Source organism: Myxocyprinus asiaticus, chromosome 7 (genome assembly GCF_019703515.2).
Source record: "Myxocyprinus asiaticus isolate MX2 ecotype Aquarium Trade chromosome 7, UBuf_Myxa_2, whole genome shotgun sequence".
Lineage (NCBI taxonomy): Eukaryota > Metazoa > Chordata > Actinopteri > Cypriniformes > Catostomidae > Myxocyprinus > Myxocyprinus asiaticus.
This window is the reverse complement of record NC_059350.1, coordinates 27,091,003-27,108,470: the sequence shown is the minus strand read 5'-3', so window position 1 is coordinate 27,108,470 and position 17,468 is coordinate 27,091,003. Positions and strand designations below refer to the sequence as shown.

Genomic DNA, 17,468 nt, shown 5'->3' with positions numbered 1-17,468 from the left:
AGTCTCTGCAGCATTGAAGTGCGCGCGTATACAGTGCATGTGTCAGCCAAAAAGTGCTGTTTATTTTAGGAGAGAACAGCTTGTGTAAGGGGAGATTTGCCACTACTACGTCACGGATTTGACAAAGCACCGTCAATCTTCTAGCCTGGCCAATGAATACAATAAGCAACCCCTTAGTAGGTACGCCCCTTAAAGATCGCACCGCCTTATATGTGTGTTTTAATTTTTTTTTTCAACGATCCAAGATGTGCTGTGACGTTCACATGTTATTTAGCTCAGTCAGTCTGAGCGAGGCTGAACTTACAGACATAAGTGTGGCTTTTTCCTTCGCATGGATAACAAGTTGTAGAGACTGAGTAAGTACAATTTAACGCAAGTATGGCAAGTCCGCCACTTACAGGAGGACCCTCGTTATCAATTGACAATAACATTAATTTAAACAACATTAAAAAATGTGGATACCTCAAGAAACAAAAGCACGGACATAAGCGCTTTTTTGTTTTAAAAGATCAGAGTGATGGGCTCCCTGCGCGACTAGAGTATTACGAGAATGAGAAGAAATGGAAAAACAAGTGCGCTGCGAAAAGAGTCATATTCCTTTACTCGTGTTTGAGCATAAACAAGCGCGCTGACGCCAAACACAGATATCTGATAGCCCTCTATACCAAGGACGAGTATTTTGCTGTTGCTGCAGAGAATGAACAAGAACAGGAGAACTGGCACAGAGACTTAACTGATTTAGTAAGCAAGGGGAAAGTGTGTGACAGCTCCGTTTCCAGCTCGGCATCATCTCTGGTGGGTTTCGACGAGGGAAATTATGGCATGATTACACCGGTGAATGCTGCTTATAAGGAGGTATGGCAGGTTACACTTAAAGCAAAAGGACTTGGCCAGAGCAGAAATATCACTGGAGTTTACAGACTGTGCTTATCAAGTCGAACAATTAGCTTTGTGAAACTTAACTCAGAGCTGGCATCTGTGACCCTGCAGTTAATAAATATACGCAGATGCGGGCACTCTGATAGCTTTTTCTTCATTGAGGTGGGAAGATCTGCCTCTACTGGACCTGGAGAGCTGTGGATGCAAGCAGATGATTCTGTGGTGGCACAAAATATACATGAGACCATTTTAGAAGCTATGAAAGCAATGAAAGAGCTGTCTGAGTTCAGGCCACGCAGCAAAAGCCAGTCATCAAACCCCATATCTGTGCCCACTCGGCGGAACCTAAACAATTTACCCCCTAGTCAGACGGGACTGATAAGGAGGTCAAGGACAGACAGTACCGCAGCCACATCTCCTGTCACCAAATTAACTTCCTGTCGGATACGGACAGCTAGTGAGGGGGAGGGTACCATGAACAGGCCAGTCTCCATGTCAATATCTGAGAATGGAAGCCCAACAGCTGCATGCCTGAACCACATAAGCAGATCTAACACAGTCTCAGTGGGTCAGTCATCATCCGAACCATCATTTCTTCAACATTGCAGATCCATGTCTATGACAATGCCCCGCTCTCCCCAATCTGTTGTGAGCCCACTAAGTTTGTCCTCCACCAGTATGAATGGATTCATCTCATCCACAGTACACAGACCCTCTAGCTGCAGTGATTCAATTTCTGGGTCACCTAATGATACTGGCTTCCTCTCATGTGATGAGTACAGTTCAAGCCCAGGGGATGTAAGGTACAACCCAGCAAATAGGAGTGACACACCTTCTTCTCTCTCCAGCACACCACCCTCACAAGAAGCCAGTGAACTCCATGGTTATATGGTGATGGAGCGGCCATTCACCCTCTCTCATAACAGGATGTTGGACATGGAGAAGACATACAGGAAGAGGACATACTCTCTGACAACACCACAGCAACATGTAGCACACTCCCAGATATCTTCAGCATCACTTGATGAATACATGCTGATGAGGGCAGCATACACCAACAGCCACTGTGGACGGAGTACACATTGTGCATTCTCTAAAGTCTCATACCCAGAAGATTATGGGGACATTGATATTGGCTCTAACAGTAATTTGGGTGATGATGGCTACATGCCCATGACACCAGGAATGGCACCTCAGTGTGGTAAAAATGACCACAACGTACCCATGAGTCCCATGAGTGTCTCAGCTCCCAAGCAGATCATTAACGCGAGGTCACATCCTCAGTCCACTGGCAGTGGCTGCACTACCAACTCCCCCAGCAGTGGATCTCTAGAGGACAGCGGGTACATGAAGATGTGGTCTGGATCCAAGTTTTCACTGGAGAGCTCTGATGGGAGAGCGATGAATGGAGAATACATGAATGTGTCACCTGTTGACACACAGCTGTCATCAACACCACCAGATTATTTCTTGGATGAACCAGCACAGCACCTCTCGCCCTCTCTATGTATTGGCTTTAACAAGCAACAGGCACCTAAATGGGCAGAGGATGACCAGTATGTTTTGATGAGTCCACAGGGCCAAAATCCAACAGAGGAGACTAACGAGGTGTCCAAAAGCCCCATTGCCCTGCCCCCTCTCTGTTGCACTGATGGCATGGTGTACAGATCAAGAGTCATCAGACACAATAGGTTATCTCTAGACACTTTGAGGATGCTTCCCAGCATGACTGAACATCCTCTTCCTTGTGAGCCTAAGAGTCCAGGCGAATACATCAACATAGACTTCTCTGATGCTAAACAGTACTCTTCTCCCCCTCTGGTTTCTGTGGAAAACCAGGGCTCACTATCCAACCTCAGACAGGGATCCCCTCTCTCAGACTACATAAACCTCAACCAGAATTCACACTCTCCTAAACTGAGGGAAGCACTCAGCAGTCCCTTGGATGGGATGCCAGAGCTGGCGGCATGTCCATGCCCACCTGATGAGGGGGCTTTATTCCTCAATGAACAGAGAAGCTCTGCATGTTTGCCTGGCATAGGTAATGACAATTATGCTGAGATGACTTTCAACAATGCTCATATCTCACCTCTGTTCCTGTCTGACAATGATGAGAGAGCTTCAGTCAGCCCCACTAGCAAGGTTAAAAGGCTTAACCTGGGTGACCAGGGGGTTTCAACAGAAATTGGTGCTTTCTTGTTTGCTACCCCCTCTGTAGACCCAGACGGAGGAGCGAAGGTGATTCGAGCAGACCCTCAGGGCCGGAGACGCCATAGCTCTGAGACCTTTTCATCCACCTCCACAGTTGCACCTGTATTTCCTTCCTTTGCACACAATGTTAAGTGGCACAGCTCTGCCTCAGTAGAGAACGTCACGGCCCGAAGTAGCGAGGGTTCTGATGAGGAGTATGGGTCTTCAGTGTGCCGAGAGACTTCAGCTGGCTATCAGAATGGACTTAACTACATTACCTTAAACCTCATGGAGAAACAAGAGAAGGGAAACTGTGAAAACCTTGTGGGCTTCAAGACTGGTGGTTGCTGTAAAGCAGGAATAAATGGATTACATGCAGCTCCATATGTGTGTCTGGGATTCAAAGAGACTGCAACCACTGTACAAGGTGAGTTCCACTCATGTGTTGGGATATGATTAAAGATAAGCTTACTATTAAGAGATGATGCATCATGAAAGAGTGGGGTTCCAGTCAATAGTGGGCATGATTATGTTGTCAGTGTGGTTTATTTTTTTTTTTTTTTGACAAACAAACCTGAATGTGGTACAAAGTATGGTAAAATAATTTTTTTATTAATATATAATTTTAAAATAATGCTACAAAATTATTGCAGTTTTTTTTATATACAGACATCTTTTAGCCCATCAAAGTGTATTATGTATAAGTTTAAAACAGGCAAACAAACAAAACCCTATACATTTATGACATAATGGTGTGTTTATTTATTTATTTTTTATATAGATTCTTTCTGAAATGTTAACAGTTTCAGTTTATTTTTTAGGTACTATAAAATGTCATTTAGTGTGTTTTAACTATTATTTGCATATAAGCTATAGGCTATTTAGGAGACAGATGTATATGTAAGACACAGTATTATGTAACTTAAAGCGTTGGTTTGCTGTTTGTGTTAGTGTTCATAGTGTTGATAAGCTGTTTTTCATTCAGAGGAATTCCAGAGAAATGTGACGCATGAGAAACGTGTCTATCTGAGTGGTCGCGCGCTGTAAACAACCCAGCTGCGCAGGCACTATGACACTGCAGGATTGTGTGTTGCGCGCCTGTTTATTTACAGCCCAACTTGATAAGCTGACATTTTACAATTGTATTTATGATTTATGAATCACTGTTTTCATGCTTATTGGCTCGGGTATAACGGTGTTTAGCTGTTCAGATAATGAGCAAGAAGCGCAGCACAAGTGGCCCACTGAAAGGAGAGAAATGTTGTTTTGAGGGGTTGGCTTCACGAGCAGGACTGTTTTCGTTCTCTGACTATGGTCTGACCGCCTGGTCGATCTCTGCCAAGAACCTAATCTCCGTTTACTTTATCATGCAGGTTTTCACTAAACATTATGGTGAGGTTGCTGAATCCAGTTCCATGTGTGCTGTACATGTGATAAACACTTTGAAGCCAAATGCAGCAGTGAAAAATTCTGTTAAATTAATTACTAATTTCCCACCATCTGGAAATTATTCCCATGTCAAATTTCATAATTCCCCACACGTGAGATTTTATTGCAAAAGTACATGTGTAAATTTGCCTAATTGAATCAGTTGTGGGCATGTGTGAGATCAAACTGCTCTTACAAGCTGTAACAATATGCTGCTGTTCATGCAGTGCATTGCCAGGGGATTTTCTCTGCGCACATTGTTTTTGCATAGCAAACACAGATGACAAAACATGCCATGTTCTGAGACATGTACTGCACATCATCTGGTTCTCCCATGTTTCCTCAGTTGGAGGCAGTGTTGTGGCCCAAAATTAGCCCTAGTTAGGAGAATGTTCATGGCTGGTAAGCTTCATCACAGATAGCGTACAGTGTAAACATCAGGCAGGGCGGGAGGGATTGTGGACAGCATAGTGTGGATTAACCCTCTCTTGGCTGGTGTTTTGAGCCTTGAGAAAGTCATAGGGCTGGAGGCGGTAGAGGTGAAGGATTGTTTGCATTTTGTCTCCTAAATGGACATGTGCAGCCGTGTCCACGGGTTCACTGAGCAAAAGTGGGGGGCTTGTGCTATGTGCTATCGTCAGGAGTAAAAACAAGCCAGTTGGTTGTTTGTGGCTCGTTGTCAGGAACTGATGAGGTTTCACGCTTGGAATGCCCGCCTGAGCAAAGGTTGGTGACAGAGCTGAATACTCACTGTTTTGGTTTCACCTTTAATGTTTCTCTCTCTCTCTCTCTCTCTCTCTCTCTCTCTCCCCCTCTCTCTTTCTCCACTACCAGGCTTTTCACATTCATAACCGTAGACAGTGTATTGACAAGAACTAGTTTTGAAAAAAATGCCAGAGGCTGTCAAAGATAATGATGCTTTGATTTTGGTTTGTCTCATAACTCTTAATTTTTTTGTTTTTGTTTTTTTGTTTATTTAGAATAAAGGCAAAACAGTTCTGGTGAAAACATAGGCGAACAATTAAGGTTGCAGAATTAAAATCACAGGCCATGTTTACATGCACATCTTTTTTTTTTCTTCATTATTACTGTGCAAAATTAATAAAAATAAATAGCAAGAGCAAGCATATCCAGTATTTCCATAAGAGAATAGTGGGAAAAGACTGTGCATGTTGTAGGTACCCCCAAAATAATTTCAGAATAAAGAATATGATGTGTACACAAACATGGTCAGGACACACCTGTAGCCAGCCATACACTCAAAAATTACCTACTCACACACCCCAGTATGGTGTGGCATTTAATGCCAAAGTATACTGCGGGTGTCCACGTTGCAGATCGCTCCACACACAGTATGAGTGACGCAAATTTTGTCATCAGCACAGCTGCGTTTTTCGTATTCGTTCACACATTCGGTCAGAAAAGTATACTCAGATAGGCAACACGGTTGGCCAGGCATGATCCGATTCAGAACACGCAAAAATGAAGTATACCTGGGCCTTTAGAGTCACTGGTTGGAGATGACCAAATAAACATCAGAAAAAACTAATTCAACAATTTACAAATCGGTCAGCGGGGACTCATTTTAACTGCCTACAGTGGATTGTTTTGTAAATACATTTGTGGATTGTTTGTAATGATTGATAATTATACAGTATCTCTCAGTCATGTATTTGTAACTTAACGCATCTTTCAATGTCCCTTTGACCCCTCAATTAACTTCATATTGCAAATATTGCTAAAGTGAGAGTGAGAAGACACCTTATTTCTCCTCTTGACTCTTAACCCAGTCCTCAATATGCTGTTTTGGGACATTCAGTACATAATAAACTTCCTTTGAAGTTTCTCTCTCTCTCTCTCTCTCTCTCTCTCTCTCTCTCTATCTCTCTCTCTCGAATCTTAGTCCTCAAGGTGTTTGTGTGCATCTGTGTGTGTGGCAGATGGCTAAACAGAGAGGGGTGTGGGGCTGTGTGTGTGTGTGTGTGTGCACCTGCCGCTCTGCTTACCAAGGGTTTGTTATCAGGCATAGAAGCAGCACAGACAATACACTAATGAAAGCAGGCCATCTGCTTCTGCCCCAGGACAGAGACTAGTGCCTGTCCCTTCAGCCAGTGTGGAGCGGGAGAACTGGAAATCTAGAGAAACAGTGACTGAGATATAGACAGTGGTTTTCAGAGAGAGTGTTTTCAGTTAGGATACATTTGCACTTTTTAAAAGTGTGAAATGGTACAAATCATATTGTTGGCTGCATGTGAAGTTGTGTATAACAGAATAACTCATAAACACACAGTTTTCGTGTGGCTTTAGTAAGTGGGCTGTCTGTGCATTTTCTGAGAATTTGGTTACTATTGTACTACTCTTTCTTTCCAAAACTAGGCCATTTCTCTCTCTCTCTCTCTCTCTCTCGCTCTTGCTTCCCGATGTCTCTTTCATCTTTATCATCCACCATAGGACAATTTTAGTATTTTGTAGTTGTTACTTCATCCTCCATATTTACTTTAAAGGGAACATTCAGGTTTGTTTACAACTTACTCCGCTACATATTTACAGCTGTCAATTACCAGAATAGTTGTTTTTTTTTTTTTTTCTGTTTGAAGAAAAATCAATATTCTTACAATAGAAGCCTATCACTCTTCACCCCTCTTTCTGTTTTCTTTGCGTTTTGTTCATTTCCTTAAAGAAATGTTTCGGGTTCAATATAAGTTAAGCTCAATCGAAAGCATTTTGTGGCATAATGTTGATTACCACAAAAAATTATCATATGTCCTTTTCTTTAAAAAAAGCAAACATCGAAGTTACAGTGAGACACTTACAATGGAAGTAAATGGGGCCAATTTTCAGGGGGTTTAAAGGCAGAAATGTGAAACTTATAATTTTATAAAAGCACTTACATTAATTCTTCTGTTAAAACTCATGTATTATTTGAGCTGTAAAGTTGTTTAAATCATCATTTTTTTACAGTCGTTTTAGGGTTGTAGGGTTGATTGACATTACATCATCATGGCAACTAAGTTGTAAAGTTGGCTATATCTTTACACATATCAGGTTAGTAAGTGATTTTTATCACACTAAAATCATGTTAACACACATTGTTTAGGTCTTGTGGCTATAATTTTGAAATAGTGAGTATTTTAACGGTGATGGATTGGCCCCATTCACTTCCTTTGTAAGTGCCTCACTGTAACCCAGATTTTTGCAAAATGATTTTTGTGGTAATCAGTATTATTCAACAAATGCTGTTGATTGAGCTTAACTTGTATTGATCCCAGAATATTCCTTTAAACTCAACGGACAGCATTTGTGACTTAATGGTGATTACCAATACAAAAATATTTTTTGACTCATTGAAAAAACAAAAATCATGGTTACAGTAAGGCACTTACAATGGAAGTGAATGGGGCCAGTCCATAAAGATGAAAATACATACTGTTGCAAAACTATACCCACGAGATGTAAACATTATACATGTTAACATGATTTTAGTGTGATAAAATTGTTTACTAACAAGATCAGAGTAAAGTTTTATCCAATATTACAACTTCGTTGCCATGACTACACAAAGCTGGCAAACTCTGTAAGCAATTTTATCACAAAATGTATTCATTTGTCTGGAATACATTTAATTCCCTCATGTTATATATCTAATGTTTGCGTCTTGTGGCTACACTTCTGAAACGGTTTAATTTTAACGTTAATAGACTCTCGGTGTTCACTTCCGTTGTAAGTGCCTTATTGTAACTGATTTTTTCTTTTAATAAATAAACAATGGATGAATATTTTGTGTGGTAATCAACATTGTTTAAAATACTGTCAATTAAGCTTAATTTGTTTTGAACCTGGAACATTCCATTAAGTCTGTTTGTCAGTGAAGAGAGTTTCTGTTGATGTATCTCAGTCTAAATTGAATTCTTGGCCACCGTTTCATTGTTTTAGGGATACATAACCTCAACAACAAAAGCAAGCTCCTGAGCTCTTGACATCAATCCCAATTGTATTCTGAGCTCTAACTTTAACAACGCTGAGAATTAAGCAACAAAAAATGTTAACTCAAGCAGTTCTCATTGATCTACACCTCTTCAGAGCCCTGCTGGCTAAACTAGGCCGGGATGTTCCTGCCTGAGATTGCCATATCAACACTGTCAATGTTACCCAAATTTAGCCAGGATTGAGAGGAGATTACTCTTCAGGGAGAGTGGGGGATTAGACATTGTTCAGCGGCTTGTTTTGAGGTGGATGAAAGGAGCATTGACTCAGTCATGCACAGTCATTCGTGCAGGTTCGCAACATCCATGTCCTCAAAAAACCGTCACAAGTGTATCAAGACTTTCCTGGGTGGTTTTGGGCAACCTCATTAGCTTTGGGGTCTCTGACGATTAAAGGCCAAGATTTTAACCCATCATAGTGGAAAGTTCCATTATCTGTATTAAATCCACAGTTTAGACTGTTTCTTAGAGGACTTAGCTGCTGTCTTCTTCCACAGTTGGAGGTGCTTTGACATATCTATCCAGTGATGTTTAAGTTAGCAGGGTCTCTATGCCATGCAAATGTTAAATCAGCATAGCGTGACTGCTTATACAAAGCATCACTCACTGCAGCCCAGAGCTTTCAGCATTACACACTGCAACATAGATGTGCCGCTCACAGACATGGCTGTTGACACTGTTATCGTGCTAACCTTAAATTTCATCAGCTAAATAAAAAAGGGAGGGTCACCATTAAACCCATTTTCTTACATGCAAGCCTGAGCTTTTTGGTCTGTAAAAGCAGTTTTAGAGTCACATGCTTGCTTTGCAGTGGCCCTCCAGCATATTAGATGTTTGAAATAGATAGTTGCATGGATGAGAGAAAATTCTTTTTTTTTATGGGGGGCAGGTTCCTTTTTGTTTTGGGAAAAAATAAATGTGGTCGTAAACATGACAAAGGATTGATTAATATTACTTAGTGATAAAGGATACCTCAGAAGAAACATCAGATTTTCTATGCATTATTTATCATAACTAGAAGAGTGACGTATACCTACATAAGCTGATGGTCATACATTGACATGCATAAACTGCCCCTTGTGCACTGTTGTCATTATATGTATCATGCTTTGACATGGTTTCATCATGACCTTTAAAAGTCTGAAATTCTCCCTTTATCTTAAAGTCTCTGTCCCTAAATTTTCATTTAAATTCCTCACTATTATTCACTACCAAAACTCTACATTGTGCTTGAACCAAGTGAATTATGCATCCCTGAAAAGGAAATCCACTTAAGAAATTAAATCATGGGTTTGAGGTAACAATCTCTATATGCTTTCTCTGCTCTCTTCTTCCTTATTATATCCATTCTGTTTCGTCAGCGAGTTTTAGAATGTGAATGCACATTTCCTGAACCAGCTCAATGTGCCCCTTCAGGTTTAGGAGTCCTAAAACAACATTTCAGTATCATTTATTCTTGAAGGATTTTGAGCCTGTACCTAGAAAATAAGGAGTTCTAAGGAGTGATTTGCTTCAATGATAAATAAAAAAAGTAGGATCATTTTCAATACAGGTCAACCGATATATCAGTTTTACAGATTAATCTGTGCTGATAGTGGCTTTTTGGAACTATTGGTTATCTGAAAAAATCAACACTGATAGCTGCTGATAGTTTGAATTCATTGTTATTTCTCCATGTTCCCTTTGTGGCCAAACCCCTAATCTGATTAAAATATAGGCTATTAAAAGCTTAATTTGGTCAATATTTACATATAGAGGATTGTAATGTAGCAAAGTCACTGTCACCATCACTTTTTATGAACCAAATCACGATTATTAATACAAAATACGAAGACACATATGAAGCACAGACATAATGGAACGTTTATTTTTATAACTTTTATTGATTGTGTTCATGTTGATTTTGACAGACAGTGTCATTGGGAAAAGAAAAAAAAGTATTTTATAATACCAGAATACTGGACAATTGACAAGCAAACTCTGTTGATCTATTATTGATGAATGATTTTCTACTGATGATATATTACTGCTCATACAGTACTTAGCCCATATGACAATTTTTTAAATAGTATTTTTATTGTAATACATTGTAGATGATTGTAAGAATGCATGTTTTGTTTGGAAGCACAGATCATTTGGTTTTGGTCTTGTTTATTGTTAAAAGTCTTGTGTTATCTTAATTTTTTCTGGTTATGATTGGGATTTTACTTGCACAATAAACCTGCATCTGGGATTTTGCACATTTTGGCTTCTTGTATCCTCTATGTTTGTGCCCATCACATTTTTAACATTCAATAAATCAGTTTGAAAAGCTATCGGCCTTTTTCACCACCTTAGTTATCGATTTCGGCAAAATCTACTGTCGGTCAACCTCTAATTTTCAGACATAATTTGTATATTGTTTAAAATCATAAGCTTTGCTTCCTCCACTATCACTGGCTTCCAAGGTCATCACAGCATCTTAGCTAAAATTTTCATCTCCTCTGTGAAATGAGAGTTCGCCTGATGTGCTTCGCCATCATTTTACCCTTCATTTGTCAGATTGTGTAATTAGTACTCTTTAGGATCACCCCCGATGACTTGCAGAAAATAGACCTAGAGATTTCCCCCATTCCTTTGGTCAATGACTATATTTCCAATGGGATTCTAATGGAATTTTATCAGGATTAGCCCAGCTGTGGACAGTAGATGAATAAGACTGACGAAAGCTCTATCCCTCCTGACATTTCACCATTTCCCCCATTTATTTGAGAGATGTTTAAATGTGACTACATCATGGATTTAATCCTTCATGCTAGTCTGGGACTGGGAAAAAACTGTCATAAAACTGGAAGTTGCATTTGATATGACATGAAACGTGAGGACTAAATTAACAAAAGTGCGATTGAAGATTGAAGTTTAGAAACTGTACTGTGTGAATTCATGCTGTTATATTTTAGAAAAGGGGCAAAAATCTTGTGGTTATGGGTAGAAACAGATGTAATGACAGCAGCGTGAGGGTTTAGAAAGGGGCAAGCTGAGCTGGGCTTTTTTTATTCTTCTGTTCTTGAGAATGCCCAGATGCAAATCAAACAGGGCAAACAGGAACAAAAGGCCAGTAGATCAGACATTAGACCTGAAGACACTACACACACACACAAGCCAGAATGAGGAGTTCTAATTTTGTTTCGCTTTTGACTGTCGAAGTAAATTTTTAATTAGTAGATACACTTCATAAGTTGAAAATTTGTAAAAGCAGAGTTCCCACAGTTATGGAAAACGAAAAGGTTTCCAGGCCTGGAAATGTCATGGGAATTAATACATTCTTAAAAGTCATGGAAATAATTTACCTTATACGGTAATGACAAACAATTAGAAAAAGGTCATGGAAAATTCATGACAATTAATTGCTAAAAAAGTGTGGGAACCCTGTAAAAGGTTGTTGGATAACTTTTAAGATGCTTTAACCTGGTTTGACTTAAGGGGTTATACTAAAAGTGCAGCTAAAAAAAAATTTCCCCCTGAACTCCAACCAGTGTTTCCTGCATGTGGTTTTAATTTGTATTCAAATCAACCACACAAATAGAGTCTCTAAATATATCTGACTTTTTTCTTCCTCTTTCTTTCAGATTGAACAGGAAGTATAGGTTACTCCTCCTTCTGGTACTGAGGGAAAGTGGAAGCTCGACCAGTGACTAGGTGGACACCACAATGTCTGGACTATGCTGCTGTAAATTTACTGTGACCTTTGCACCTCATCCTAAAGCTGATCTTCAGAAGGCTGGGTTGTGATTATTCCAGTGTGGCCACTTTAATGTGTTACTCTTGTTTCTACCATCTGCTTATTTCAGGAACTGCAAAGCTGCTCTGTTGGTAACTAGTCATGAGTCACATGCATGAGACTTGTTTGTTTATTGTTGTTCATATCAACACTTTGTTTTGGGTTTGTTTGAGATTAGAATAATGATTGGATCATATCTTCCCATGAAAATCTCCATCTTTATTTACCTGACTTAAACTGCTGTATTGTACTTACAGGTACTTATTGCCCTATTGTACAAATAGCTGCATATATTTGTGGAATTTAAGTGATTTTAAATGGTAGTTACTTTTTTTTTGTTGCCACAAGTCTACCCTTACGAAAAGACTTGCATTCATGTACACACAATTCAGAAAAGATAAAGATTTCTGAAACATACTATTTTTCCTCCAAAATTGAATGTTTTCACATGAACAATCCAAAGCCTTACTCTCTTCAGTCAACCCAAAACACTTTTTATTTTTATTTTCTTTTACTTATCAGGGCCTAAACAATGAAAAAATATCAAAATATACTATTTATATTGTATTCACTTTATTTTTTCTAAATAGTTTATTAAATAATTAAATTTTCTTATGAGAATGAAAGTATTAAAAATATCTAACTCCAATTTGGTAATTGCACATAATGTTTAATAACTTGCCTCACACAAGTAGAGATTATATATACGACCAAATATTGTCACTCTGTCATCTGACATTTCCCCAATTTCTTACCTTTTAGCCATTCCCTGTTTCTCTGCCTCAAGTAAGGAACTCGCATGATTGATTTTATTCAAAAGTGTTATAGTATATGACAACAACACCTACTTCTTACTGGCTTACAATTAGCATGCTTACCAGTAAGTCAGGTTACGGATAAAACATGGACACTCAGCAATTTTTAGGTTGCTGACTGTGTCTTTATCCACTCACAATGGCTCTGTGTGCATAATATTGACAGTGATGTCTCGTTCAACTAGATTGTAGCACGACACATCTGAATGTAGAGCACAAAACCCAATGATATGAGAGTGAACGGCTTAGTGGGGCAGAAAAAAATTTACTCCACAGGAGTCATTTTTTGTCATTGCTTTTTCCCTGAATGTTGTGAACTAAATACAAAGCTGTGATCTGCCAAGCATTTCATCCCATTTGACATCCCTCATCCAATGCAATATAATAGAGTGTCTTACATATAAATAAGAAAATAAACAAAAACGCAAGATACAAAAAAATTGCAATAGTGAAACTTAATTCCCTTATCTATAAACATCTATTGCACAGCTGTAGATGTGTTGATAGTATTGTCAGCCTTTAAAAAGAGTAACACATGACTCAATGCCACTTTATTGAGTAATTTATTGAAGAAATGGTACACAGCTACTAGATTCTGTCTTGCTTCGTAGGCAGCATTCATTCACCCCTTGTATATGCAATATTTACAAATCAAATTAGTTTACAAAGTGGAACCAAATGTATAAATGTTATATTAATATATTTGTCAAAAGATTTTACAGAGATATTGAATTTGCGCTGTTTGTAAATTTATTTTTGCTCTTTTATTTTTAAAGCTTATTTTGCATTATAAAACTTAAAAAGTATATTTAACAGTGTTCTTGAAGATCCAGAGTAGAAGTATATAAATAAATCTATTGTTTGTACATATCAAAGGGTTAATATATTTTAAATGTTTGCAAAGTTTGATTGAAAAAGCGTTCTTCCATTGTACAAATGTCATATATTATGCTTTTGATAGATCATTTAAAGTATTCTAGATTAATATTGATTTTGTTCGCGTTGAAAAAGTGTAGTCACATGCAATAATAAAAAAATAAATACCACTATTTAAGGAAAATACAATAGCTATGTTATTGTTTTATTATTCCTTACATCTTTTAAGTAATGATCTACAACAAATGTGAATAAACCTGAAATGAAAATGACACGAAACCATAATTTCCACCTCTTTGCTGACACAGTGTGCCTTAGCTTGAGGGCAATATAGGAAGGAACACAGTTCATTAATAAACAAGTCGACAGATTACTTCCTGTTGAATGAGCAGGACAGAGTGTTTCCCTGGCCATGCTATGATTCCCATGTTCTCATTGAGAGAACAGGAAGCTGCAGAATCACAATATTCCAGTCTGTGTTAAACGGTGAGGTCTAGTCCAGCTCCACATGCCTTTTTTCCTCTGTGACTGTTAGCAGGAAGCTAACAGACTTTGAAAGACATCCTTTGTGCTTTCACTGTGGGACACATGGCTAGAAAGAATTATGCCCAGACAGCAAATACACGCATGATGACACAAACACAAAAACAAAAATTCTAACATACAGTGCTGTTCAAAAGTCTGAGACCACATTGAAAATCTGGGATTCAAAATGTAATTCAAACCTGGAAGTAAACAGAAAGTTTTAGGATTTTGGAAAAATGTAAAACAAAGAAACATTATAACCTAAAACGAATAAGAAAAATAATATCTATATCAAGAAATATCACATCTACTGTATATTATACCTTGGAAATATTACTAGCTCACTAATCAAATAAGCAAATTTGTGACATTGACCATGTTAACTCCTTTGCACAAAAGATCAGATATCCTTGTTTCCATTTAAGCACACGTGATGCTCTTTGGAACATTCTCAAATCATGCTGGGATAACGTGGATGATCAGGTTTTGCACAAACTTGTGGAGTCCATGCCAAAAGTAGTATATACCAAATACTAAGAAATTCAGAAATTCTTGTAAATTTTTTCCTTTCAGCTGTTTTTTTTAATTTATTTATTTTTTTAAAAGCAAAACAGAAGCATTGTCACTTATGGTCTCAGACTGTTGGTTATATATACACACACAATCATGCATGCAATGTTTACACTCAAAAAAATTAACTTTCACTATAGTCAATTTTACTAAATCCTCTCATGTTCATATTACTCTAAAAATCATGTAACCAAGTAAACTTAAATTAATTGAGTTTAACTAAAAAAGTGTCTTTTCAGCTTAACCTAATCCATTTGCAGTGGGACAATGTATATTTTTAGTTTGGTTAACTGAAACTGGACAGCGGATTTCTAGTTCCCAGACTCGACAGTAAATGTTAAAATTAAGTGTTATTTGATGTGTCTTTGTGCAAGATGAATATAAAGGGGCAGACTTGTGTTTAATGTTTTGTCATGCTGAGATTTAGAAGAATTTCTGCTATGTTGTAATTTTTGGGGTTACCATCATGGTGAAGAATGGAGCTATAGCCTAGTTTGAGGACCAATACATTTTCAGTATTCTACATATTGCTTTATGCTTTAAAGCAATTTCTGTGCTAATCAACATAGTGATCAAGTTGTATTTGGTAGTGTTTCCATCTAGCATGCGTTTAGCATGCTAACATTTCCTTTAACTAGCTAACATATCACTAAAAGTGTTTAAATTGTGGTACTTTGACAAGTTAATTTTTGTTGGGTTTATTTGATTCAGTTAGGTTTCCTTTACTTAAAGTATTTAAGTTGAAATTACACAGTCATTTTAATTTAAGAAAACTCATTCCAAACATGTGGAACCACTGTCCATCATTGAATTAAGTTCAACCTAAGTTATTTTTTGAGTGTATGTATACAGCATATATGCACATTTATCTATGATGCATAAACATTAAAGAGGTGAGACCTGTATGAAGATAAGACCACCGATCTGCAGAAAACAAAATGTGTTCTGACTCTATCATGCTTGTACAGGTACACCAGACACCTGACAAATTATCACACATTTGCACTCACTCAATGAAGCACAAGGGCATTAGGACATGTTAGATCACAGTGACTGGAGGAAAGATGCAAGGGCACCACGTTATGCAATAATCCAAGTCAGTGTGTAGAGAACACACTGTGCCAGAACTGCTGTATCCTCTGCCTCTGTCCCATGGCCTGTTTCTGAAATACCGTACCTGCACAAGGCCTTCCACATTGAGACAAAATGAATATGAAAAGAGTTAAATGTCAAAGTAATTTTAAAAGAGGAAGTGTTGCTTAGAGAACAATGTGTTGAAGAAAAAGTGGACACACTTGAGCTTTGACCAGCACAAATTTCATGTGCAATGACAAATGGCAATTTTGAGACCATGTTTTAAAGTGTATATTGGCCACATCCCTTTCTCATGTGGTTACTAGAGCCATGTGCCACTGACAAAAATCAACTAAAAACAACCACATCAACATAACAGAGTGACAATTCCACATGAGACTCAAATCTGCAGACCACTGATACATTTTCTTTTGATTGTGCCAATATTAAACTTTGAGTTTGTTAAAATGAACAAACCAAATGCTGCTTATAACTTGTGATCAATTAAATTGATCAATTGTCAGAACAGAGCCTTTTTTACCCACAACAACAATAACCTGTATTTGTTTTAAATGCAATTCAATGCAATACATGTATCAAGAGTGCTGAAGTGCTGAAGAATTGTAGTAAATAACTTTTTAAAGAGTAGGCATTAATTTAATAATATCACAGTTTCACTTTGGTGCAGAACTTTGGTGTAGTAGTTAAAAAAACAAAACAAACAAAAAAAAAAATATTATGTGGAAGTCTTGCATTCAGACCTACATTTTGCTGTTCATTTTGCTGTCACTGGGCATTACAGATGTTTTGAAGCAAGTGGCTTTACTCTTATTTAATTGTATGGCAAATTATCAGTATAATATCAGTAAACAAAAGCATATATAAACAATACAATATGGATGAAATACAGTTGAAAGAACAATACAGTATTGGTTCTAAATATTGAGCCTGATGATATGTTCTAGAGAAAACTTTTGTTATGTAAGTTATATGGCTGCCAAAACAACTATACAGATATTTCACTTCAAATTTGGCTGTAGATGTTGGAACATATGAACACTAGACAGCACATTCACTTGATTTAGTAATGGAAGTGTCTCAAGGCTGTAAAACACTGCACATTTTTAGAATTTTAGCCAATGTCTGTCTGCATCTGTCTGTCTACTGTTCAATGCACCATGTACTTTTGTGAATTTCTTTGTATTATCAGTCATTTTTCACACAATGTGTTTTTGTATGTGAACAGTTAAGTAGACTTATCTGTGTTAGTGTAAGCATGTTTGTGCTATCATTTATATGCATAATGCCATCCATTTACAGACACAATACTGTCCCACCCCATTTTACGACCCTATTGTTACCTAAGTA

The 17,468-nt window shown here is 37.8% G+C and overlaps 1 protein-coding gene across 1 annotated transcript; it reads left to right on the top strand.

The window, feature by feature from the left end:
* The first annotated feature begins 248 nt into the window (after positions 1-248).
* On the top strand, positions 249-15,988 carry irs2a (insulin receptor substrate 2a). The gene is made up of 2 exons (XM_051702472.1): positions 249-3,496; positions 12,089-15,988. Exons 1-2 carry the CDS (start codon positions 379-381, stop codon positions 12,091-12,093), a joined length of 3,123 nt encoding a protein of 1,040 aa, XP_051558432.1. The 5' UTR covers positions 249-378; the 3' UTR covers positions 12,094-15,988.
* Positions 15,989-17,468: the final 1,480 nt, after the last annotated feature.